Source organism: Streptopelia decaocto (genome assembly GCF_964273445.1).
Source record: "Streptopelia decaocto genome assembly, chromosome: 6".
Lineage (NCBI taxonomy): Eukaryota > Metazoa > Chordata > Aves > Columbiformes > Columbidae > Streptopelia > Streptopelia decaocto.
In genome coordinates this window covers 17,301,076-17,327,533 of record NC_138660.1, presented here as the reverse complement: position 1 = coordinate 17,327,533, position 26,458 = coordinate 17,301,076, and the positions used below count along the sequence as shown (strand labels likewise).

Below are 26,458 nucleotides of genomic sequence, written 5' to 3'. Positions count from 1 at the left end.
TTTGTCCTAAAGTTCTAGAGCTTGTGATTTTTTTCTTTAACACAATATTATTTTTTAAAAAATAAATTATTTATATGTCCTCGCTTCATAATTTGTGCTTGTTACTAATCGCACAAACTCCACAAGAAGGTTATATATGGAATCCATATAACTAATTAGATAACTTGAGACTGTCGTTGATGCTAATAATCTGAAGATAAAGGGAAATGGTGTGCTGTATTTGTTTCCTACAAAAATCTTTCTAATTGTATTTGTGTAATATTTACTATTAGTTGGAAGAAACTGGCTACATTTGGCCCTTCAAAATCCCCTGTCCAGCTGTCTGGAGGAGAAATTAAAATATCACCCAGAGCTTTGTATTTTGAAGATGCAAAAATAGAATAGAAAATTGGGAGTTTTCTCCTTATTTTTCTCTGTTTAGATTTTTCTGTGCTCCGGCAAGATCAAGTTGTGTTTAAAAGAAGAGATTCTCATTCTCCAAGTATTTTTTTTTCTTTTAAATCCCATGTGTTTGGGTGGATGATGGTTTGTTTGTGCTTGGTTTTGACCGACTTTGCAAATGGTCAGAAATTCTTGGTTGTCAGCGGCACAGGCAGCACACAGGGATTGTGACATGAGATGTGATTTGTGGTGTGTTCATTTGTTTGAGTTTTTTTCTGGGCAGATGTAGCTGTGCAATAGCACAATATTAGCTGGATATTACTGCAAAAATTTGCCAGAACCTTTTCCCAGGCATTTCTAGGTCCAAACATTACTTGCATTTATGATGACATTGGCGTGTATTATTTATGGACACTGGGCGGGGAAAAAAGCCTGAAACCTACCTGTTTTGTTGTTGCTGTTCTAGTGACATTAACAAGGTGCCCAAGTATTGACAATTAAATGTTAAAAGGAGCTGGTGGAAAGTGTCTTTCAATTTCTATGTGAAACTTCTTAATAATTGCAATTCTATGACACTTCTAACAATTATAAAAACCTGAGATGTTTGATCCATGTTTTTTTGTTTGGTTGGGTTTTTTTCTTCTCTCCTGCTATCGTAGTCTGACTTTGTAAATTAGAAATTGATTAATGGCATATATTATATAAATAATCGAATCCTAATAATGTTTTTCTTTCCCAAATTAAAATATTTTGCAGAAGAAAGATAGTGTAAAGATAATATCTGATTTTACACTCTTACTGAGCAGCAGCAGTTTATTCTCTTTATTTTGTATTCAATTTACAGAGTATTATGGCTATCCAGGCTATCAGTACAGCACACCACGGAGCTATTATGATTATACAGGTGGGCTTTCTGAAGAAGAACAGCTTGAAAGGGCAGTGCTAAACAGCCTTAATGAAAGAGGTAGGAATTTTATTGGGTTTTGTATTTTAAGTGATAATTCATACTGAGAAAGGGAGTGGGGGTGAGCAAAGGGAAGATGTATTATTGCTCGTTATTTTCAGTAATTTGGACGTGTCTTTGGAAACAGATGGAAGTTTTCTGGTAGCATTTTCAGACAATGCAGTGTGAGGATGTGGTATCATTTTTTTAGTGTAATTGCATTTATTCATAATTACTTACTGTTTGATTACCTTGTTATTACTATAGCAAAAGTAAAATAAAACCACCTGAAGTAAACTAAGTTGCTGTGCCAAAAATACCTTACAATACTCTAAAAAATAGTATGAAATGGTATAATAGAATAAATTATGTTGCCAGTATTGAAACTTTCTGTGTGTATATTTTTGCTTTTTATACAAATTTAATTGACAAGGAATGTACTATTCACATTGTCTGCCTTAAAGGAAGCCTATATTATAGTTAGCTGAAAGACCAAAAAAAAAAGATAGAAATGTTTAGAAATAAAAATGGTGTTTGTTTTTAACTGAAATTTATTATTTAAATTAGTATAAAAGACATTAATTAGATATTATCTTTTTGTAACGCAAGCGAAATCAAGAGGGAAAGAATACTGTGTTTAATTTATTTCTCAGATTATGAAAACTTCAAGGCTTGAGGGCAAATCTGTTTAGTAGTACTGGCAGTACATGATTGGAGCTTCATGTGTACAATTTACATCACACAGTTATGCAAAATTTTTATATTGAAGTGATAAAATAAAGGGCAGAAGTGAACATAATATCTGTTGTCAGGTATAGAGTTTTTCATATCAAACATTGCATCCTCTTTAATCTGTTACACATCAATATGGATTCTTCTGGGAATTCAGCCAAAGGCTTTAGGTGCTCCTTAACTTCAGAAATCTGAAAGATCTCTTTTAAATTTGATGAAGCTGTAACATTTAATCTTAACAAAAATAATAACCCGACTGAATATCTTATCAATTTCATTTTCCTTGTTCATAATCTTGGTATTCTGTCTTCCTGGGTGCAAGGAAGCATTCATTGGGAAAAAGATACAGAAGCCTCTACTTGTAACTGCAGCCCTTGAAATGCAAAGCACCATTCACAAATATCCGCTCAGAAAATTAATTTTCACCACTGTGTTATGGCTGTCAGAGAAATACCAGGCAAAATATGAAAATTAGTATCTTGACAAATCTTCATCACTTTTACTTTCACACCTTCTGTGATCCTATTTTTTGTTACATGTGCTATCTGGAAGATGGTTTTAAAAAGGCAGCAGATGAGGCAAGATTGTGATAGGAAAAGGCTGTATTGGGTCTGAATAGCAAGGTTTTGATAGTGTGGGGTCTACAGAGGTGGCTTCTGTGAGAAGCTGCTGGAAGCTTCCCCTGTGTCTGCTAGAGCCAGAGCCAGCAGCTCCAAGGCAGACCTGCTGTTGGCCAAGGCTGAGCCCCTCAGTGACAGCGGTAGCGCCTCTGGGGTAGCATAGTCAAGAAGGGGAAGAAACCCAGGCATCTGCACCCAGAGAGGAGTGAGAACATGTGAGAGCAACAACCCCGCAGACACCAAGGTTGGTGAAGAGGGAGGGCAGGAGGTGCTCCAGGTGTTGGAGCAGAGATTCCCCTGCAGCCCCCGGTGCAGCCCATGGTGAAGCCGGCTGTCCCACTGCACCCATGGAGGTCCACGGTGGAGCAAATCTCCACCTGCAGCCCAAGGAGGACCCCACGCCAGAGCAGGGGGACACCTGAAGGAGGCTGTGACCCCATGGGGACAGGAGCCCAGGCTGGAGCGAGTTTGCTGACAGGACTTGTGGCCCTATGGGGGACCCAGGCTGGAGCCACCTGTATCTGAAGGGCTGCACCCCATGGGAGGGACTCACAGTGGAGCAGTTTGTGAAGAACTGCAGCCCATGGGAAGGAGGAGAGCATGAGGAGTCTTCCCCCAAGGAGGAAGGAGCAGTGGAGACAGCGTGTGATGAACTGACCACAGACCCCGTTCCCTGTCCCTCTGAGCTGCTGGTGGGGAGGAGGTAGAGCTTTCGTGAGTGAAGTCAAGCCTGGGAAGAAGGGAGGGGTGGGGGAAGGTGTTTTAAGATTTAGTTTTCATTTTTCATTATCCTACTCTGATCTGATTGGTAATAAATTAAATTAATTTTTCCCCAAGTCAAGCCTGTTTTGCTTGTGATGTTAATTACCAGGTCATCTCCCTGCCCTTATCTCGACCCACAAGCCTTGTGTTTTCTCTCCCCTGTCCAGCTGAGGAGGAGAGTGACAGAGCAGCTTTGCTGGGCACCTGGCATCCAGCCACGCTCAACCCACCACAAAGACTTCTCCAGTTTGAAAGATTCATTAACCTATTTTTTTAAAGCAAATACAACTTTTGCTTTAAGTTTGCATCTCTTGTGACAGTCACCTAGAAGGCAGAAGTGCAGACTTCTATGGAAAGTAGGGGGTTTTAAAATTATTTTTTTTTTTAATAGTTATCTTCATTTTTGTGTTGAACTTTGTTCTTCAAGTGTAATTCTGTCTGTTGTTCAATGTTGAGAAGCTAGAAACTTAAAAAATTCTACAGCAAGGTTATTACTGTAATATGTTTGTTCTAGAAAAGTTTGCAGTCTGAGCAGTCTCATTTCATTCAAACTGTACTGAAAACCTTAGAAGATAATGAGAATCTTAGCTTTCAAATAAATCAATAAAATAGCATTTGGTCGATCTGGTTGTCAGCAGAAGACAGTGAATTAGTTACTGTTCATGCCATCTTAGGAATTCTTAAAAATTAACATCATATCAATAAGCTGTCTTACCTAAGGACTAGACTTTGGGAAGGAACGGGTCTAAAATGAGCTTTATTGTGAGGAATATTTTTATTTTACTGTCATTTTTGCATGACATTTTACATAATTTTTAACATTGAGCTTGAGAAAGAAATCCTTGAAAGCTTTTAATATTAAGCATGCTGAAAAGTTATCTGCAAGAATGAACCATGTTTGTGGGTTTGTTTTTTCTTGAAACTATAAAGGAAACAGTACAAATAAATGGCAATATCATGATAATATGACTAGATAATATGCACTTCAAAGGCTTTCATGTATCAGTGTGAAATACCTGCAACTTTCTTTTGTAGCCTTAAATAATCTACATTGTTATAGCTAAGTATTTTTTATCTGCTGCTTGTTTCTAAAAAAGGTAAGTATTCAACTATAAGCGGGAATATATTCTTATTTGGAGAACACCCTATGGAACATGAGAGAAGATTTAAATAGCATCTCTAGGTATATCTCACTGGTAGATAACTGTAGCATACCAAGTCACGTTTTTAACTTCAGTTTGAGACAACAGCATTTCTTAAGACTATGGTACTGTTTGGTTTTGGTGCTCATGTAGTTTTTAAGCCTCACAGATAAGTGAAGCTGAAAAATGTATCTTTGTATATTATTTCCAATATAGTAGGGTGTGATCCATTATCTACGTAGATCTTGTTTTCAGTGGTTTAATTTTGCGCCTGTTTCTCCTGCCTGCTGGAGCATTTCAGTTTGGAAAAGCAAGACTTTAGAGATTAATTCATAAAATAGCTCCTTAAACAGCCTGCTTAAAAGTTAAGCTTGCCTATAGGCAGATGCCTTATTTCACAAAGAAAGTAATATAGAGCATGTAATTGATCATACCTGTTTTAGTTACAGAAAGGATGAGATGAAATTCACTGTGCTAACAAGCAATTAGGATATTCTTCCCTGTCAGTTAGTTTGAAAAATAATTAGCTTGAATGATCACTGTCCTTTGAACACAATACATTTTTCCCTAAAGAATAACATTTGCAGTTGCTTGCAATTACAGGGATGATAAAGCAGGTACTTAACATGACTAAAAATGACATAAAATAATTTGAAATAGATAGCTAAATGGATGTAATAACAGGTACCACAATAAAAAATGTAGGGTGCTCTTACCTTATTAATAGTTTTGTTTTTTCTTTTCCATCCATGAGGTTTAAACCATCCACAATTGCTCCATTCCTTGGACAAAAAAGTGTTGTAGTAATTTTGATATATTTTTTTTTTCAAATGCAGTTATTAGGGTTTTTAGCTCCCGTAATGTCCCATCACGGATTTGGAATGTTGATGCATTGTTGTAAATCACTGTGTTGGTATCCTGCTAAGCTATTACCGAGTCAGTGGCATAGTACAGTTTCCTGGTATCAGTTGTTGTCCACAACTGAAAACTAATTTTTGTTAAAACAGACGTTGAATTTAAGCTCAGTAGGTACTCTTCTGTATTCCTGTACATGTGTCATCTAAACCCACCATACAGGTACTGAATTGCTGCTTATTGTGCATTCAGGCATTCATGAACTGCCGTTCTAATACTATATCCTGAACATTTCTTACACCATAATTATAATAGGTATCTAATGCAACCAAAGAAATTAATAGACTTGTTTATGGGATTTATTTAAGCGTCATGTTTAAGACTGTCAGGACTGTCATAATGATTTAGGTCCATTTACTAAAAGGAACTGTTATTTATATTCTTTCATTCCCAGTTTTAGATATGTTGCCTCAAACAAAAATCAGTTCAAACTGTTGTTGTTTTGTTTTGTTTTTTTCTCCAAAGCAGTGGGGGTTTTTAAAAAAATTTCATTCCTATTCTCATAATTCTCTCTTGGTCACAAGTTGCAATAATTCTTTGTTTAGTTAAGTCAGGAAAATAATTTTGGATTTAAGAGATCAAAGCTTTTGATATTTAAACTATATGATTTCACTGTTACTTTAATATCTATGGCTGCCATTTTTGTTTAATACTAGTGTGAGCAACTTTCCTTAATGTAACCCCAGTAATGCCGTAGCTCTTATCCATTGTTTACTTGCCATTGTGCTCAGAAGAAATATCTTGATTAGTGTGGGATGTGGATTGGGATTTTTGTTGTGGTGGGTGTTGGGATTTTCTGCGAGTTGAACTTTGAAGTGTCTGTGTTTTGATCGTGTCATGGTAAGAATCCCTCGCGAGCTCATGTCTCTGCACAAAGGAATTTTCCTCTTTTTTAAACACATACGTGATAGTCTATAATCTGTGATTAAAGAGAAATACCTGTAAGTCTACTTATAGATATTCCTCTTATATTTTATAATGAAACTCTCTATATGCATTTCCTTAGTTCCAATTTAAAACGGAAAAAACCTCACCATCCTCTTCAAGTTTTTAGATGGCCAAGTATGGGCTAGTCATAGGTACATATGCAATGTATCAATAGTTAGGAAATATCTAGGCGTTTGGCTCACCTGTTCTTTGCATTTTGAAGGGTTCCCATTTTTGTTTTACTGAGTCTGGACTTTTTGCTATTAGTCTATGAAATTTGCCAAATCCAAATCAGTACATTTTTCATTTCTGTACAGAAAGTGTTTGTGTCTGCTCAGCCTACAGTAGCAAACCACTTGCGACGAGAAGCATATCCAGAATTCTATTATAAATGTTCACTGAGCGTTATCCAGAATTCTATTACAAATATTTAATGACTGTATAGCAATATTCTTCCTTCTGTTGCTTCATAAAAATAGTGGCTAATGTAGGATAAATCAGGTTTACTGAAGATTAGAACCAAAAATGTCCTGATTCTCTTGATAATGGCCGTAAAAATAAGATAAAACAAAGTACTACTAAGCCTTTCACCATGAGCTTATTTTTTAAAATGGAACCACAACCAATTAGCACCTGTGAAATACCATGGTATAAATAATAGTTCTTTAAAGAACTATGCTTAAGCTTTGTGCTTAAAAAACTGCACTCAAGTCTTAAGTTTTGAGCATTTTAGTGAGAGTTTTGTTGTTTGTGGTGTTTGATCGGTTTACTTTATTTTTTTAAAGCAATACTAAGTTGGCTCAGATACTAAAGTGCAGATAATAGTTTAGGACTAATTGTGCTTGGTTCAAGAAGATACATGGGGTACTTGATCATTGTGCTTAACTTTTTAAATTGCGTAAAGACTTTGTAGCATTACCATAACTGGGGAAATGAGTTTCTCCTTTGTTTCCACTGTCTCTTCCTCTTGTCCTCAGTGCTACACATTTTACGTCATTTCTCCTACCTTTAGGTTTATCGTTATTATATGTGAATCAATACAGACATTGTGGCATTCTAGGAGAGGCACGGTTTACTTTCAGGAATAGTGTGTGGAGAGCATTCCTGCAGATGTCTGAGGAAAAATGTACTAAGAGAATGCTTTTGATGGATGAATCAACACCAGAAAAATGCTGTGCAAACTGCTAGTTGTGCTCTTTAGTAGAGTGAATTTTTTGCCTTTTCTATGTTCTGTCCATTACTCAGGAGTTCCCTGTGCATACTCTTCCTCTTGCCTTTGAAACACTTCTACATACAGAAGAAAACTAGTTCAGTAGTTAATTAGTAAATTGGAAGACCTGTGTTCTGTTGAAATATCATTAACAGAAACTTTTTATTGATCCAATGTACATTTATATAAAAGTTGGTTATGCGAATGGCTGAGACTATGTTCCTGTTTCTCTCATTTGCCTTTCCTGAAGAAGTCCTGTCTGTCATCACAGACAGTATTGCCTCTAGTTTTGGGAACATCGGGTGCAATGTTCCTGAGTTACATGTTACAGGGATTAAAAGGCAGATGCTGTTAATTTAGAAACAGGGCTTCGTTCTGCATGGGTGATAAAGTGTTTGCACTTCTCTTTTTTTCATAATTTTTCACTTCAATGATAATATTGACTAGTACGCTGGGAGTAGTTTAGAATGTAATTTCAGACAGAGTTTGACCCCCTTGTACAGTGTATATTTCAAGACTCTTTTGCTCTGTTTTGTCTTGGTATTATTTGCTTCACTCTGATTTGCCCTGGATTGTAGCGCTGTGCTGAGGTTACTGTGTTCCGTATGTAACATTCGGAAGGTGCTGGTTTCTTCTGCAATGCAGCACATCTGTCATTCCATCACATGCTTTTTGGAAGCACTGCCTGACGAGTTAACTTCCTTCGATCTTTAGGCAACACATTGACAGGGACATAGTTGTTCTTGGGTTCTGATTGTTGCTACAAAAGATTTTGATGTAAGAATTTCCATAATGATTAATTTTGTTTGCATTTTAAAAGTATATAGTACTGACACAAAGCATTTATTCATATTTTCATGCTAAAATGTATACAGTATGCTGATTTTTTTTTTTTTTTTCTGAGACTTCTTAAATATGCAAACATTCTAGAAGGTGCTGCCCATGCAGCTTTCCTTTGGATGGCTTCCTTCTTGCAAAGGTTTCGACTGCCAAAGACAATTAAAATAGGAAGAAAATGCTTTATTAAATAAATAGTTGAATCTTTGATGGTAGCTAGAGACTTTTTTTTTAATATTCACACTACATCCATTATAAAAGCATAGTTTGCCTATGGAGGTGGATGCTGTTCTTGGTATTTTGATCCAAGGTGTAGCGACAGAAATGGGAATAGTTGACTTCAGTGGTATCTGGACTTTTTCCCCCCCTCGGTAACTTGAACTTTTTTGTAAAGGAACAGAAGTTGTTCCTTTCCCAGCGGGTTTGGCAGGGTCCCCTTGCTGGAGAACAGGCAGTTCTGCTCACCAGGCGTGGGCATAATCAGAAGCAGCTGTGTGGGGGCTGCATAACAGGACTTTCCTCCACTGTGGAGAAAGTGGTGGTTGCTGTGGAGCAGCTCCCGTCTGCGTTAGTGTCCCCAGCATCCCGCTGGGGTTCTCAGTCCCGGCACTGGGAATCAGGCGTTGTTCGGAGTTCCTTTGTTGGTGGGCGGCTTTGTTAGGCAAGCAGAAATGCAGTCAAAGACAAACAAAGGGGTTGTTTACCATATGTAATTATATGTATATTAAGATTCTTATGAACATTAACAAGCTTACTTTGGGGATGCTGCTAGTGGTAAACTAAGGTCAATGAATGTTCCAAATCTTGGATTTACCCATGATTTACTATTTTAACTCTTGTTTTATCGTTGGATTAATTCTACAGACTGAATGTAGTTTATATTTTGTTAACTGGGACTATCTTAAAAATGATGTTCTGAATCTTTCTGAATAAATTTCTAGTAGTTTCAAGAAAACTATATATCTCCATATTATGTCTTATTGGCCAACATTGTGGCTGCATCCTTGTGGTTCTAAGGCCGTCTGTGTTCTGGTTTGCTTCTCTTCTATACTTTGTTTTCTATCTGGAGTCTCTACCTTGCATTTACATTGATAATTATTTTGGGCGTTACATAGATTCCCTATTTAAGTCTGCAGCAATAGGTTTTAGGATTATGCTCTGAAGGAATACATGGGACAATTTTGTCTTTTGTAGTCAATCTAATGTGACTGTGCAATCTTGTAGACAGACAGGAGCAAGTTCAGCTTGCCCTGAAAGCTGGTTGGACATGAGCCAGCTCTGATCAACAAAGTCTTAGTTTCATTAGCTCAAGAAGTTCTGCAAACACAGTTACATGTACCAAGCTTAAGTACAGACAGATGTGATCCTTTCTGTGAATGTCGGCACTTGTTAAGCCTTTCAGTGGCTCGGCAGAGGATGATGTAGAACCGTTTCTATCCTGTAGTATGTGAAGAGGTGTGCTAGCACCTGCGTTTGATGAACCTGACACGACTTAAATCTAATTTCAAATGTGTTTTTTAAAGAGGGAAAAATGGTGATCCAGACCAGCATAACTTGGTACTTTTTGTCTTTATTCGTTCAAGTAATTACATAGCTTCAACTTACATTTAGTCAGTTTTCAAACAGATTGCTATGACTGATGATACTATAAAGGATGAGTAATAAGTTTATTTAGTACTTTTAAAATCAACTTCATGTGAAGCAACATTGGGATGAAAATTAGAATTTAGTTGAAAAAATAAATATCCAGTTAGGTTTCAGGATGCCTTTAACACCAGCTATAAATAGAAAAACAAAGCCAATTTGCCTTATTCAATAAAGAAATTACTGTTTGTGTTTAAACAATTTGCCAAAATCATTTGCGATCCTGATGGTATTTGGGATTTTTGGAGTTACTAAGGCTCACTAGGTAGCACTTTTTTCAGTTATTTGAAGATTAATATAGACTTCATTTTCATTTTCCACTTTATTTCTTTAGATGAACAAGGTAACTGAATAAACCGAAGTGTAAAATCTCTTGCAGAGCGTGAGCTCAACAGGCAATAATTGATACATTATGGCAGAAGCTGTTGTCAGATTTGGATCTTGGGGTCTGAGCAAGTGGTCTGCACAGCTCTCTGGCTCACCTGCGCCAGTAAGCACATATTTCTTAGTTGTTGTTTTTTTAGTTCAAGGGTTTTTTTAATAGTTTAAGAATACAGAGCTCAACAAGTCCTAATGATTTCAAATAGGCTCTGTGAAGAGGGAAGGATATTTAAGTTCTGGGTTTAAAAATTGTCATTTCTTAATGGCCCTTCTAACACCAAACCTCAAGAAAGAATACCGGTTTAGTTGTCTTAGGAAACTTGATCAAGAACAAAAAAGGGAATAGTCAAAGGAAAATACAAATTAATATGTAACTCTGCAAGAGGAGGAGGGATCAAAGCAGAAAATTAGTGTAACTTCACAATGTAGTATTCACGTCAGAGGGATAAAAGCTGGGAGGAAGTTGACTTATACAAATTTAATGTCTTTGTTCGTAATAAGTTTTGTATCCCAGATAATGGCAGAATGGGCAAGGTCTTCCAAAGAGATCGGGACAGACTAGAGAGCTGGGCAGTCACCAGCCCCAAGAAACTGAACAAGAGCAAGCGCAGGATTCTCTCCTGGAGATGGGCTGATCCCGGTTACGCGGGCAGAGCAGGAGCCAGAGGCTGGAGAGCAGCCCCGCAGACAGAGATCTGGGCTGGGGGCTGAGGCAGCGACTGATGGTCTCTATGCAAGTTACCAATGTCTTTTTAACAACTTTTTCACTTGAACAAAAGTTCATTATTTTGGTGATGAGGCTTAGACGCATGATAAAAATAAATTTTAAAATCCTCATGTAGGAAGGGATTAAGAGACCCATATTTAGTCTTAGCCATCTCTTCTTTTAACAAAACAAATTATCAGGCCTTTTGGAGGGCATGGGTTTGTGTGTTTCTCAATTTTATCATCTCTTCTTTTAAAAATGAGAGACACTGTGTTCAAGATTGTTGTGTGCTCTTCTAACAATCCAGCTGTATCCGGATTCATTGCATGTTACTTTCATTCTAACTTCACCAGCCACAACTAATTTCCTGCTAATTTGATTATTTTTTCTTTGTCAGCCATTCCAAAGCACAGCACAGAAACAGTAGTTAGACTGATATTTCTCTTCTTCACCAGTTTGTGTTCAAGTCTGTGGATGAAGAATATCAGCACCAGCACCAGGAATAATAGCTTGCTTCATATCATGACAAAATTATTTCATGCATGGACATAAACTTGAAGGGCAGTGTTAGAAACAATAGCGTAGGTTATAAAATGTGCTCTGTTTGGAGCTGAGTAGGAAAAAAAATGGACAGTGGTAAGTGCTAAAAGCCAAATCTGTCAGACTGGATAGCATGTCTGCATTTTGTAGGGGGGGAAATGAGGGAATAAAAGCAGATTTGCTATTTTGTAGCTTTTCTTCAACTGTAGTTCCTGTCTGGCTTCTAGTGCAACACAGAACAGTGGAAAGGCTGCTGGGAGTGTTTCTGTGCCTCAGCTCTTTCTGGAAGCCTCCCGGTCCTTCTAAGGTATGAGAGGAGGAAAAATTGTGTTGCACTTGCACAGCCTTCCCTTCGGAATCTCTGTACAGCTCAATAAATCAGAATGTAGTTGGTTACACTAACCTTAAGCCTTGACTGCTAATTGGGTGGAAGGTATGAAAGAACTACAGCAACCCTGGGCATTTGACTCCAGCTGCTCCCTGCCCTCCAGTTTACTTCTTCCAGTTCCATATGCATCAAAAATAGCTGGTTGGAGAACGCTCCTCTGCGTGCAAAACGCTCTCTGTTTTCTCAGCTGAGAGGCACGTGCTCGTTCATAGTGGGGGGGAAATGGTAAAAAGGAAGGAGGATCGGTGTTGTCACCTTCATTTCAGGCTGTCTGTGATTAACCCCATTCCTGGTTTTGCGTGCTGGGTCACCTTTGAGGCAGTGCTTAATATGCCTATGGGGGCTGTACATTCAGACTAATGTACTGTCATGCTTAACTACACCAAGTATTTTAGGCATGATAAGCATTTTTATTTAACATGTGGATTAAAATGCTTAAGATCATTAAAGCTTTACCTGTATTACACTAGTACAGGTTTATTTAAACTAGTTGCAATTACAGTGATTTTCTTGTTTTGGTCCAAAGCCCTATAATTGTAAGCTTACAGAAAAAATAATCAAAACCAAGCCACACGCACAGAGTGACAGGGCAGGTGTGGAGGGGCTCAGTCTTCCACATTCACAGAACACAGTTCTAGTTCACCATAAAATTAACTTTATGCTGTGTAATGGTTAGAGTTGTGTTCTAACATTTTTGTGCTATATCCTTTGGATTTGTCTATCATCAAATGTTATTAAGTATTTAAAATACTTCAAATACAATCTTAAAATCCATTAGTCTTGAAGTTTTTGCTGACGTGCTGGAAAGATCGTGTTCATTTTTTGCACAGGCGTCCAGGTGCTGTTCCAATTGTAGCAGTGGCCTAACTACCATGTCTGAACACTGGCTTGTACATATTTTGGTTAGATCAAGTGTTATTTCATTAATATTCCTATCATAATTGAGGACATTTTAAGTGTTTAACAATCTGGAGTACACTGTATAAAGTAGGAATCGTGAGAAATGTAACCTCCCAGGTTACTACTTGTTAGATATTTGGGTGTTCTTTTGGTTGTGGTTTGTTCGTTTGGTGGTGGTTGTTTGCTTTTCAGTGGCTTCAAAAGCAGTTGCTGGAAGTTGTGATTGCCCTGGAACCATCAGAATTAAAAACATTCCACTCTTTAGTTTCCTTTTTGTTGTGATCTTTGGATTACAGGATATACATGCATTTTTCTCATATTGCAGAACAAAGTAACAGTTGTTTTTCGTTGTGTCTTGTAGATTTTGGTGGAGCAACGTATAATAATGAGCGGCGACCCTATGGTTTTTGGTTTCCACCTGAGCGCCGTTCAGAAGAGGAAATAAGAAGGCACAGGCTTCGTAGGTTTGAGAGACGATGAAGTTGGCAGGTGTTGAAGTGCTATTTTCAGAGTTATCAAAATATTTGTAAATATATTTGTAATCTGCAGATTCATTTGTACTCCCTTTTTTTTTTTTTTTTTTTTTTTTTTTTTACTGCTAGTTGTAAAACTGCAGAGGGTTTTCTGAATTCATGCTCCAAGTTGGGACTTGCATAAAAAGTGTGAGATAGGAATCAAAATGTGATCTTTGGCCATCTTAGTGCACCTTAAATATGGCAGAAGACTGATGGTTTTACCAAAGTGGCTTTTTGTTGTTGTTGTTGTTTTTTCTATAAGTTCTTTTGTGTAGCTTCAAGAATTCCTTGGATTTTTGACCATGGATATTCTCAGACAACAGGTTTTCTTCATCCCGCACAGATGGAAAGCAACTTTATATTTTCTATAGAACTTTAAAGCTATGCAATTTTTCCTCAGAAACCTTGCTCTGTTTATAACCTTCCTTTATCTATGGTGACCAACTGGGTTTGGGGTTGGCATGTGAAATGCCACTTGAAAAGATTGCTTTGATGACACCACCTCGATCAGATGAGTCCAGGCTTAAGCTCTTCCAAACCGTGTGAAAACCAGGTGCAGCTGGCCTTATCCTAAGGAATTATTTAATATGACCTTCGGTGTTGCAGTCTTCCTTAAAACATGCCATTTTCCCTAGAGCTTGTGTGAGATAAAACCGAGTTGTTTCTACTTATGATTTCCTAAAACCTTTCTAATATTTATATTTTAATTCAAAAAATGCTTCCCTTTGCGGAGTTGCAATAACTTGTTAGTTTTGTTGAAAGGGAGGTGGATATGCCATACAAAGAATATATTTATTTAATAACTTATACTTTTTTAAAGCGTCTGTTTCACTTCTTAAGAAGGCTTGGAAATTGTGTTAGGTATATGCTGTTCATGAAACTCTGGAAGTTCTGCTGTTTCTCTGTCAGTGTCTCATGTGACATCCAGTAGCAGCAGGCAGAGCTCGCAGCCCTGGGGAGATCTCACCTCAGCACAGGCTGCCTTCAATTCTTCCTTTTCTAGAAGGGGTTTCTCTACCCGACTCTGGAACACTTGACAGGAGACCAGAGAGCTCAGCTGTCGCTTTGGACAGACCCTCCACTCGCCGCTTGTCACCCAGAGGCTGTCCTGCTGGTGGCACATCTGCCTATTCAGTGGCATTAAATAGTAAACCTGAAGGCTTTTAGTTCTGGTATCACTCTGAAAAATTACTAATTGCTCAGGCCTTTTTTCCTCATAGTAGAAGAGATTCTTCTGAAATTTGGGACGCTATTCCGTAACTTTTTCAGTCCTGGAGGGGTGTGATTGCACAAGAACAATTTGATGATTGGCTTTTGGCACAGAACTGTTGGAATCTCCTCAGCACTAATTTAATAGAGCAATAGGATGAGCAATTTAATGGTTTATTTTCAGGTACATGTGGTCACCAGTCTGTGCTTTATGAAGTCAACTTCTCTATGGACTTATAGTTTGAATGTAAAAACATAGTGCTGTATTTTTCATACGGAAAAAAAATCCTGAAACCAAGTTTTTGCCTATGCTCTTTAAATAGAGAGTTCACCTTCTGGTTGTCACTTATGTAAGCAGGGGAAGCTGTTGTTTGCTGAAAAATGCACGAGCAGTTCTTCCTCTCCTGTGCCAATCGCACTTTTACCAACCTCCTTACACCTGGTGTTGTTTCTGTGCCAAGAAGCAGCACAAGATTGTTACACCAGCTGTGGGGCTCAGGCTTCTGAGTGCCAGAAGACACAACTGCAACGTGACTTCGGACACACTCGTTCGGGTAGTGTAAGAACACTGTGAATATTCTGCAAAGCGTTTTCTGGATTCTAAGACACTTTGTACATAAGGAATGCTACTTTTTGTTGTGTTCTTGGTTGTTTTATTCTATTGCTACTGCACACAGAAAACCAGCAGATCATTTTATAGTAGGCTACCTTTTCTATGCCCAGTAAAAATAAGCATCAAAAAAACTGCATACAGTTTGCATATTTGTCTCAGTGGTTAATAATGATGTGTAAACAAGGAGGAAGTATCATTGTTTCCTCAGACTAATCTTCTAATGCTCTGGTCAAAAAGTTTCAGAGTAACTTGCTGTGCCTGTTAAGCTCTGTTATTTTAATTCTTTAAAACCACTGGATTAGCCACTAGTCGGTTGAAAAATATACTTAAGTAAAAATATTTTAAAAAAATTATTACAGTTTTAAAAGCACTTGTTTTTGTAAAGTGAGGTTAGAAATCCTTGCCTTTAAATATTCATCAAAAATGTCAGTACTAATTGTTCAGCTTTTTTGTATACAAAATTGAAATAAACATTTTTTTTACCTTTAAAACTGGTTTTCGTTTTAGTAATTAATAAGGCATATATTTTAAATTACTGAGCGGCCACCCTATTGTCAGAAATGAAGACTCGTGATACTAAGGGTCTAGATAGGTTATGGTGTGACTAATTTTGTTTCTTTTTAATTTAGTGGATGTTTTGGGATTGGATTATTGGAAAGTTCTGGTGCTTGGTAAGTTTATTAACAGAATGATTCCTTAGTAGGATTGTTAAAAATCCATTGGTTCAGGTTTCCGAGCACTGCTGATGGTAGGTGTGAGCTGCAGGTGCGCTCCTGACAAATGCTCTGGTGCACTTTATCTCTTCAGGGACAAAAAACAAGGGCGATCCCCCAGCTGAGTGTCCCGCGTTGCACTGTGCACTGCCTGACGGGCTCTTCGGCAGAGTGAGGGTTCTTTAAGAAAACGTAGTTTTGTATAAACTATTTTAGCATCTGAGGTTTGATTCATTTGTTGCCGGAGCTGTGATTTTGTGTGAGTTTTTCATACTTTTTCTAAACTCTGTGATCAGGTACCATGTAAGAAATTCCACCCTTGTCATTAATCTTAATCAGCAGACTTGTTAACAGGCACATTCTTGAAATTTAATGGTTGAATGACCTAACATTACTGCTAATAGAAAGGAGTTTCTCACAGTCCAGAATGAAGATGTGGTGAAAGAACTGGCTGTTTAACTTTTGAAAGTCCTTTCCCTCTTCTGTTTTGTCCTTAAGCACAAGCAAATTACACGTTCTTGCTTTTTTTTCCTGGCAGTACCACTTCTAACGGGGGATAAAATGCCCTTTAAAATACAGAGAAAACGGTATTCAAATGTGTTCCACACTACAGTGGGAGGAATTGTGCTAGATGAGTGAAGGTGGAAACAGTGTCTCAATAGAGGCTGCAAACAAGATCAAAATCTGTCCTGCCCCACTTCAATTGACATCTTGGTGCAGGGAGAAGTGTTTGTGGGGCAGGGGGGTCATGTCGCTTCTGCTCCTCCTTTCAGGGAACTCATTAAGCCTGAAGCTTTGTTTTCCATGGTTCCCTTTCAAACAAGGTTTGCTTGTGTGCTGAAAACCAAAATCAGAATTTCATGGTCCATGTTTAAAAAGTTTGACTAATGCCACCTTATTTAATTTCACATGCACCTTAAAATCACTTCAACAACTGTTGGTTAAAGAGTGTAGTAGGAGACAGTGAGCGGACTGGCCACTTCAGAGTTTTGCCTTTGAGTTGTTTGGTTTTGTTTGAAAGGGAGAATTTAACTCTCTTATCATTAGATAATATTTATTCATACTGCATATATGCAGCTAAGGAAAAAACAGCCTAAATGTTGGTTCATTAAATTAGTGATACATATAGAAGTCCATGGAATGGTGATGTGTCTGGGGAGAGAAGGAAATTCTTTATTAAAACAGACCTTGCCAGAAGACTTATTTTAATTGAGCCAAGAAAGTCTCGGTTTTGTTAGCTCTTATGCTAGAAAAACAGAAAGGAAGAAAGAGGCCGTACCTGATAGAGGTGAAGTCTTTGTATCAACAGTTGTTATGGCAGATGACTTAGTTTTTATTTTTACATGTACATTAAGAAGCTTAAATTGTAGATGACAGAGCAAAACAGCTGTGAGCATTGTTAGTCCAAGATAGTTATTCTGACCAAATGAAGGCAAAATGACTTTTCTACTCTGTAACAGTTACATGATGGGAAATGCCTGCAGGACAAAAGTAACTTGTTATCCATTGTTCTCTTTAATTATGACACCCACACATGCTAAGTGTATATACTGTTAAATACAAGAATTAACTGTCAAACCTTTAAACCTCCTGCTTGTATCTGGACCATGGAACTCAATAGGTGTACAATGTCTGAAAAGTGCACAGCAAATCTGAGTGAAACTTGAATGAACGGCTTAAAAAACAGTTGAGGCACAGCTGCATTTGTGATGTGATGGGAATAGGTGTTGCAGTTCATTTTCATTTCTGATTCTATGACTGAATTGTAACAGCTTTCACTTAGCACTGAATGACTAAGTGTGAATCACACTTGAACAAAACAGCTGGCTGACATACTCGTGTTTATGGGCTGTAGCTTCTTGAAGGAGTGTGCAACATGAAGAACGGAATCGTTCTATGGTTTTATTATAAGCTACTAATTGTTTCCTATGTATATTAAGAATAAATGTGTTTTTTGTATTTGTTACCAGTTTTCTGAAGGCAAGGAAATGTTATAACAATTCTGAGCTTTCAGTTGTAGAACTCCTTTTTTTCTAAAGGAATATCATGCTTTCTAAAAAGTCTCAATCTTGTAATAAATACTGACATCCATTTGCTCTTTCGGAAACTGTGAAAATTGGAGAAAGACCATTTGCCATGCAAATTTAATGTGGTTTGGGTATTTATGTTTACATGATGTACTCGGAATGGTGAAGCACTTGGTTTAGTAAAGATTGAGCATACATATGTTAGCAGTCTTCTGCTGCATGTGAACAGTGAGACTCCATCTCTTTTGTCCACTGACAAGAAGAAATTGGGCTAATTTGCAGCAAAATGCACGTAAGCAAAAGGTTTCTAAACATATATATAGTGAACTTTTCTGGTAGGCTAGGGATATTCTGGAATTTCCTTCTTTAGTCTTTTTGAAGCAGGTTAAACAAAGCTCTGTTTAGGGCTGTTGAGCAGGTAAGCAGTAAATGTTCTTGCCTTAGTGGAGAATGTTGGATTGGGTCTGTCACCAAACTGTTCCTTTCAGAACCTATAAGAGCCATCGCTAAGTCACTTGGTGTGTCCGTGTTTTCCTTCCCCATGGAACAAGTCAAGGAACGGCTCCTAAATCGGTGCAGTATTAACTATGGAATGACCTGTTTGCTGACTCTATTTTAAACTCAGTAACTAAGTACCCAGTTCTACATCTGAGAAGGCTATTGTGTATTCTTTTGCCCAGTTAACAGGTGGATCATGTTGTCCCTAAAGAGAGAGACTCAACCATCGTGTTAACAATGTAACTCAAGTGGTTTGGGCAAGAATCTTTCATTTACATGAGTACAAAATGTGATTCAGCAACGTCTGATAAAACTTTAAAATATCTGGTGTGCAAGGGTCAAATTTTCCGTTTTCATTTTGTCCAGCAATTTGGAAAAACAGCTTAGGTCAGAGCGGCACTGACTGGAAAGCTTTGCTGTTCAAAGCAGCACTGAAGGACGTGCTTGTGGAAACGCATTTTCCTGCGCGGGACCAGAGGCCGCGCAGGTGTGTGGGTGTGTGCCGCGCAGGGGGGTGTGTGTGTGTGTGTGCCGCGCAGGGGGGTGGGTGTGTGGGGGTGTGGGGGTGTGTGTGTGGGTGGGTGTGTGTGGGTGGGTGTGTGTGGGTGGGTGTGTGTGGGTGGGTGTGTGGGTGGGTGGGTGTGGGGGTGTGTGGGTGTGGGTGTGTGGGTGTGGGTGTGTGCGCGCGCCGCGCCGGAGGGTGGGTGTGTGCGCCGCGCCGGGGGGGGGGTGGGTGTGGGTGTGCCGCGCCGGGGGGGGGGGGGGGGGGTGCTTGTGTGCCGCGCCGGGGGGTGCGTGTGTGCCGCGCCGGGGGGGGGGTGTGTGCGTGTGTGCCGCGCCGGGGGGGGGGGTGTGTGCGTGTGTGCCGCGCCGGGGGGGGGGTGTGTGTGTGTGTGCCGCGCCGGGGGGGGGGTGTGTGTGTGTGTGCCGCGCCGGGGGGGGGGTGTGTGTGTGTGTGCCGCGCCGGCGGGGGGGGTGTGTGCCGCGCAGGGTGTCTGTTGGAGGAATCAAGGTAATTGTTTTGCTGCTGTTTAGAGCTGAGGCTTCTGTTTGCATTGAAGACAGATCATTCATTCCTTTTTCACTGCTACGTTTATCTACAGACTGGAAATCCAGAATGAGCAGTTAGCTTGTAATTTTGTCTCATGTGTCTTGTATTTCTGCTTTGCTTAATCTGTGCAAAACATTTAAATATGTGGGATCTCAAATACTACGAAGCTGAAGTCTGTCATCTTTTGAGGAGTGTTCGAGCACCGTGTGGTCAAGCACAAGGTCAGATTTGCTACGAGGTGGTGGTAGATGCTGAAGGCTGCTGACATGAATACATTCCTTCTGGAATGATAAATATGGAGTTGTTTTTTACTTTACACTTACAAAATATAACCTCTAATTGAACTTCACTTTACTGGACCTACACAAGATGCGACACTCCTGAATGCAATAGTAAGGCTAATTTGGACTATAAGGACGAGCACAAGGCCATCGCCTTTAGGAGCGTTTTAACTCTCATGAACAGTTTCAACAATTCCTTTTCAACATAATATCATAATTAGGTCCCATATGAATAATTTAGCAATTATTTTCTGCTGAGAGTCACTGGACACATGATTACAGAATTAAAGCATATACTGCTTTATACTTTGGTCTTTGTTGCTTTATAACATTAAGCAATTTATCTGCTATTTTATCTTGAATTATAATAGCATAGTATTTCTGACAAAGGCCTTAGAGTCAGCTATGCATGAAACAGGAATTTACCCACCTACTAGATATTCTATCAGTGGCAGCTCAACAATACAGCTCCTGTACCGTATGTTCTTATAGAATATATTAAAATGTAACTGGCACAGGTGCAAAACCTTTATATCGAAATAATAGGAAAACCCAACTGTTTTACATGATTTTTTAAAACCAAACAAGCAAGATGGTAAAGTGCCATGAAGTGACTTATTTAGATTATCAGCTATCACATGTTTTTAAGATTTTTCTGTGTACTTGCTCAAGTTGAGATGAACACAGATTCAATTCCAAAATCCCATTTTATTCCATGGTATTTTTGTCCTATTATGACAAAGCTTGCAATAACATAGTGTATAAGGACGTCTGTACTGTTTACCTAAGTGCAGTTAGTACCAAGAGCTATGCTGTAAATATTCCCAGCAAAGCAACTGCCTTTCTCCAGAGGGTTTCTAACCTGAAAAGAGGCTGCAAATGAATCACAAGGAGCTGGTGAGTACTGTCAGGAAAAGCTCATGAGACGTTCGTGTGGAATTACCTGAATCCACTGAGGGAACGGGAACATGACCTGAGGAAGGTGGGTATTTGTCTGCTGTGAACACCAGTGGAAGCTGTCAGCCCATTGTGGTTTTACTTGTGGCCTTTTTGGAAGTAGAGTTTGCACACCTTAAAGAGCAGCTGACTAAGGCCTGGTCCTCCCCTTCACAGGCTGCTTTCTTCTCACAGGAGTCTGGTCTTAAGCTACTCCGCATCTCGGAGAGTCACTGCTGGTTTTTACTTCAATCTGGAAAGCTGGTCTTGCCTGTGTGTGGGATGCTGTCTGAAGCAGGACAGGATTACATTCTTTCACCCCGTTGAACGGTGGGGATTGGTGCCTCCTCAAAAGCTCCTGTGGCATGGCTGGTGTGCAGCGTGCAGCTGGGATCACCACAGAGGGAACCGAGAGGTGTGTCCTGTCCTGTGGGACCAGATGGGAAATGTTCCCCAAAACAGGTGGGGACAGGGACATGCCCAAGGAGGACTCTTGACCCTCTCCCAGGTGAAGAGCAGGGGGATTAATTGACCACCAAGGAGGCAGAGCACATCAGCAAGGTGTGCCTGGTTTTGCCAGAAGGAAGTTGCGCAGTCTGATGTATTTCCACGCGAATGGACTTACCCTCTGACTGTTTTCTTTTCCCCTGGCTGAGACTGGAATGTCTCCTTCCTGCTCTTTGAGTTTGGGTATCCAACTTTTAAATTGGCTGATCAGCCTGTTGTACTCATGATGGCTTCAGAGGGAGTTTTCTTTGAATTAGGATTCTTGGACATGGATGTTGCCCTGAAAATCCTTTTGCTGGGGGCACCCTTCTTGGTGAACACAAATTGAAATTAACAGCGCTGGAAAAAACATCTTATTCCATTCTAGTAAAATGTAGCTTATTGAAGTGGTAAAAGGAGCATTTGTGACCCTTCTGCATGTGATGAGTTCTCCATTTGCAAAATGTTTTCAGTAGTTTCGCCATAATTCAAATATGCATTTAATAGCTCTGGTTTTATAGCTGAATGAAAGAGGTATACATGTGTTTAACATTTTAAAGAGGTGATTTGTGCTTTAGCTTATAAACATTTTAACAATCAATGCTTTAAAACATGAAAAACATTTCTAGAGCTATGATTCCGTAAAGATCTTAAAGCTGATGTTTCTTTCTTTTTTGGTGGTCTATAAAAAAAAAAGCAAAAAATGAAGAAAATGCATTGGCTTCAGGTTTAGACAATTGTTGTAACGTTTCTTAACATCATCACTCAGATAAGTTCACCCATTTTGCCACCATGCTACTATTTCTTTACAATTAATATTAGAACCTGCTTTGTTTCTTCAGCTGCTTGGATTGGAGCTTGATTTAATTTAACTGCTCTTAGAAATTAATTGCAAATGTAAATGTAGCTTTTTAAGGATTTGTTATCTCAGCTAATTTTATTTTCTTACATAAACTGCTGTTAAATGGATTTGCAACTTTTTGCTTATGAAAGCCCAAGTAACAGTTCTTTTGCAGTTTGGTTCAGTACTGCAATGGTAAAAGACTTTGATCTTCATAGTTTTTATTATGAGGTTTTTTAACAATTACGTTTTCCCCTTCCCTCAGAAACAGCATGTGTGAGTTTCTTTAGCTTGGGAAATCCAGCTCTAGGGCTTTAAGACATTTCTATGTTTGCACATCTGTACCTATAAGGATAAATATTTATAATATAACATATAAATGCACATACTTTTCTTGTTATAAATGCCATTTCTAACAGGAAGTCCATCATCTTGCACACCATGTGTGGTTTCCTTGGTATTCTTGACTTGATTCAACCCTCCAGGCCCACCTTGTTACCTGTATATTGTGGCAGTAGGCTCCAATGTGCCGGAGTTTCATTTTTTTGAATTAAGTTGTTAACAGTAGATTTACTACCTGTAGATGTGTGTACATGGGTGGGTGAGGCTCAACAGATCCTTCATCTCTGTCTTGTGTATCCATTCAAACAAAAAGAACAGTGCTGCACACCTTCAAATATATTCAAATATTAAATACTGTTTAAACCTGTAGCACATTGTTCATCTTTATGCAAGTCCCCCTCCAGCAGGTTTTTCTTTGCTTGTTAGCCATGCCGTAGGCATACCTGGCATCTACTGATCTTTTTCCTCTGCTCTTGTCCTTCTTTAAGAGTTCCTGACAGGGGGGCTGATGCAAACTGCAGCTCGGGCATCACTGTTGTTAGCCAGAAACTGTATTCGTTAGCAAAGAACTGACACGTTCCCCGCTGACCCTGGCATTCAATGAATGGTGCTGATCTGAAGTCTTCTAGGCAACTTCCAGGTGACATCAGAGACTGTCCACCACCCTGATCACCAGATCCAGTGTGCTGGAAAGAACAATGAAAGAACTTGATAACTGTGCATGAAAAATAGGTGAATTACATTAATCTGTCATTTTCTGACTTGATTTGCTTTTAACTGCACTATTTTTGGTGATCTTAAATTGGAGTAAGTTGTCTTTGCTGGAGAAGATCTGAATACGCTCTGTAACGAGTTAATCTCAAAAGTCTAGAGCAGCTCACTTATTTTTCTGGTATTTATCAACTGAAGAAAACAGTAACCCAGGTGGATTCTGAACAATGCTGTTATCTAAACTAGGGTAAATGTAACTAGAGGATGGCATTAAAAAGACCTGGATCTCTAATTCTGAAAAGTGTGTCTTCGTGCATGAAAATCCCACTGTTTATTAAAAACAAGCAAGTAAAATCTTTGTAATTTTAAGAAATGTGTAGCGTAAGTCTATGACTTCAGTCTGTATAACTACAGCCAGGTTCTGCAGTTTGGAACTAAGCCTCATCTTGTTTCTTTTTGTGAACTTTCCTTTTTAATGTTTGCAAGACATTGGATAGTTTACTTTTCAGAGCTAAAAATATTTGAACCTTTGGAACATGAAACACTGTATGAAAGAAACTTCTATATATGACCATGTGCCCGGACTCTTACCATCAAAAAAGAATATCCTATCCAAAGACTTCTCCAGTTGAGCGGGCAGGGAGGAATTGACTGATCCTGGCTGTGAACGGCCACCGCCTGAGCCGGGGCCTCACACACGGCACATCTGCTGATGTATGGCTGGATTTCTTCTTCAGAAAGGGGCGTCATTGGCAAAGGAGCGGCACTGGACAACCAGTAAGACTTATCATTTCGACTGGCATAGTAACAAACTTGGTTGATGTTACAGTAAGCAAAGGGCATGGTGTTAAATACGGGAAGACAAGATCCTGCCAGACCTGAAAATAATAACATATGATGCGAATTACTCCACTTCTTTCTAGGTAAGTTGAGAACAGTATTCTGGCCAATGTTGCCATAAACCTATGTAACAGGAGTTATTCACAGATCTTAAACCTCCCAGGCTCTTTACCAAAATGGCTAGTTATATTGAAAACAAACTTTTTTTAATAACAAGTATCTTCCTTTGATCAATAATGTTTGTGTCACAATCCGGTATTTAAACATGATGTAGTTTGTCACCATGGGAAACAGTTATGATAACAAATTTCTTAGCTGTGCAAACACTGAAAAATAAATTAGGCAAGAGGCGGTGGCTGGTTTAAAGGGAGATAAGCTACTTACGAACTCATTAGGAGCAGTGAGAAACCAAATGCCAATGCTCGTAAATAGAAAAATTTTGTGAAGTGTGACAAGCAGTTGTACCAGTGCGTTAAGGTAAGTCTCAGTAGTTGTTCTATGGCCTTCCAGAAAGGTCTCACAGATTCTCAAAGTGAAATAAAAGGATTGAGGGATTTTGCAGAGCAAATCCTGCAAAATTCTCATCAGGCAGACATTAGTGGGAATTAAGAAAGGACTAGTACATACTTCAGAGGTGAAATTCTTCTCCTAGAACTGACCTCAGCACAGTTTCATGATGACCTATTTAGTTAACAATAATAATCACTGCATATATGTTCTGCCTTGAACTTTGTGCATGATTTGTTATTTCTGTAATGCCTCAAAACCTTAATGCCTTCTTTAAAGACGTGACATTTCTATACAGAAGCCAGTTTTGTTTGTCACTGGTAATTTTCTATTCTAATCTGGAGTAGCTTGAGTAAGGAAAATGCCTGCAAAAAGAATACACTGGTTACAGGAAACAAGGACTGACTTTTCTTTGAATTTATTTTTTTCACTACTCTTACAAGGTGTTCTCTTCCCAACTGGCTCTCCTGGGGAATGCCCAATAGTGAAAACATTTCAGAACAACACTGCTGTACTAAAATCTCTCTTCTTGGTACTCTTTTAAGCATATCTTTTTTGTCCAGCTTATTAGGTCCTTGATCTTTCCTCCTAGGAGGCTTCTCTGTTTCTTGTATAATGAGATAAAAAGAATTCAGGAAATTTCTTCTGTGCAAATTGGAGCCAATCAGTTCCTCGCACTGCAAGTCAGGTTGCTTTTTTAGACAGCTAATTTTAGTCGGAACAGTAGAAGCCTTAGAAGAAGTGACCTAAGACACCAAAAGGAGCTGTCTTTAGGAGAAATTTGACTCTGTCTTTTCCAAAAAAAATCAGCTGCTGACTGATTCTGCTGCACGCATCTTCCATAATTTTATTTGTAAAACTTATATATATTATTGAACTGTAACCATCTACTTAACCAGCTCTATTTCCCAAGTTGCCTCTACAGTAAAAAGGAAAAGACCCTCCAGGGAGCTATTTCAGAGTAGCCAAATGAGATTCCTGACCTAGGAAAATCTCACCGGTGAGTTCAAAGACAGCCCTACTTGACTGGCCAGGGTGAGTGAAACAAGCCACTCACCTCTCCAGCCTCTATTCTAAATTACTTAGAGAAACTTTTCATTCAACTGCATAGCAGCAAAAAGCCATTTTAAACGGGTCGCATAATAAGGCAGCATGACCAATTTCATTGTGATCAGTGTAAGTTAGTTTTGAGTCTGTAGAAAATAAGTGAGGATTCTATAGTGTGCTCCATTTGACTTTTCGTTGTATAGATCACACTGTATTAGAACTTAACTAGAGCGCAGTTATATACCACAATACATACCAAGGTCTTGATTATGAGCTTTCTCTTGTCCTTCCAGGTACAGCAGACTATAGCCAGTCCATAATTTTGGCATCCCCTGTGGACAGAGTGGTTCTCTGTCTGACTGACTGTGCAGGATGAGCAAGAATCCACTCGCAGATCTAACATGAGGGCCTGGTGGTCCTGGGATGCCCGTCTGGCCAGGTGGACCTTATATATAGGAGAAAAGGTAAAAGGAATTTACTTCTATGAACACATAGCTAGTGTGAACTTTTCTCTTTTACTATATTTAAGTGTTCAGTAAGGAGTTTCTGACTGAGTATAATACAACTTCACAGCTTACCATGAGCAATAAAAACAGCAGTAACCTCATCTTACCCTTCTGCTGGGAGAGCAATGAGCTAGATTGCCACTGAGTGCTTGTCAGTTGGCTTTTCTGTTGTGCCTCTGCCCTGTGCACTGTGGACTGAGAAATGAACTAAGGTGGGCAATGATTTCCGAGACCTACTAGGATGACTTGTCTGGACTGAATTTGAATCCCTTCAGTAACAGTCGATGACCTTTCCTCATGTATGTAT

General features: G+C 39.0%; 2 protein-coding genes across 5 annotated transcripts in view; one reads left to right on the top strand and one right to left on the bottom strand.

The window, feature by feature from the left end:
• The window catches only part of RHBDD1 (rhomboid domain containing 1), a 30,529-nt gene extending 14,824 nt beyond the window's left edge, over positions 1–15,705 (top strand). For 3 of the 4 annotated variants that reach the window (XM_082056815.1, XM_082056816.1, XM_082056817.1), the window contains 2 exons: positions 1,226–1,345; positions 13,390–15,705. In XM_082056815.1, the coding sequence (XP_081912941.1) occupies positions 1,226–1,345; positions 13,390–13,508 (239 nt within the window). In that variant the 3' untranslated portion in view covers positions 13,509–15,705. Of the gene's footprint in view, positions 1–1,225; positions 1,346–3,605; positions 3,986–13,389 lie in introns of those variants that run through there. The other variant, XM_082056818.1, reaches the window with a different exon arrangement.
• A 6,904-nt stretch (positions 15,706–22,609) lies between these two features.
• Positions 22,610–26,458, bottom strand: part of COL4A4 (collagen type IV alpha 4 chain) — a 63,957-nt gene continuing 60,108 nt past the window's right edge. Inside the window, exons 44-46 of the mRNA XM_082056348.1 lie at positions 25,902–26,090; positions 23,843–24,129; positions 22,610–23,226 (exon numbers count right to left, since the gene is read on the bottom strand). Coding sequence (XP_081912474.1) covers positions 22,963–23,226; positions 23,843–24,129; positions 25,902–26,090 — 740 coding nt within the window. The 3' untranslated portion in view covers positions 22,610–22,962. The remainder of the gene's footprint in view (positions 23,227–23,842; positions 24,130–25,901; positions 26,091–26,458) is intronic.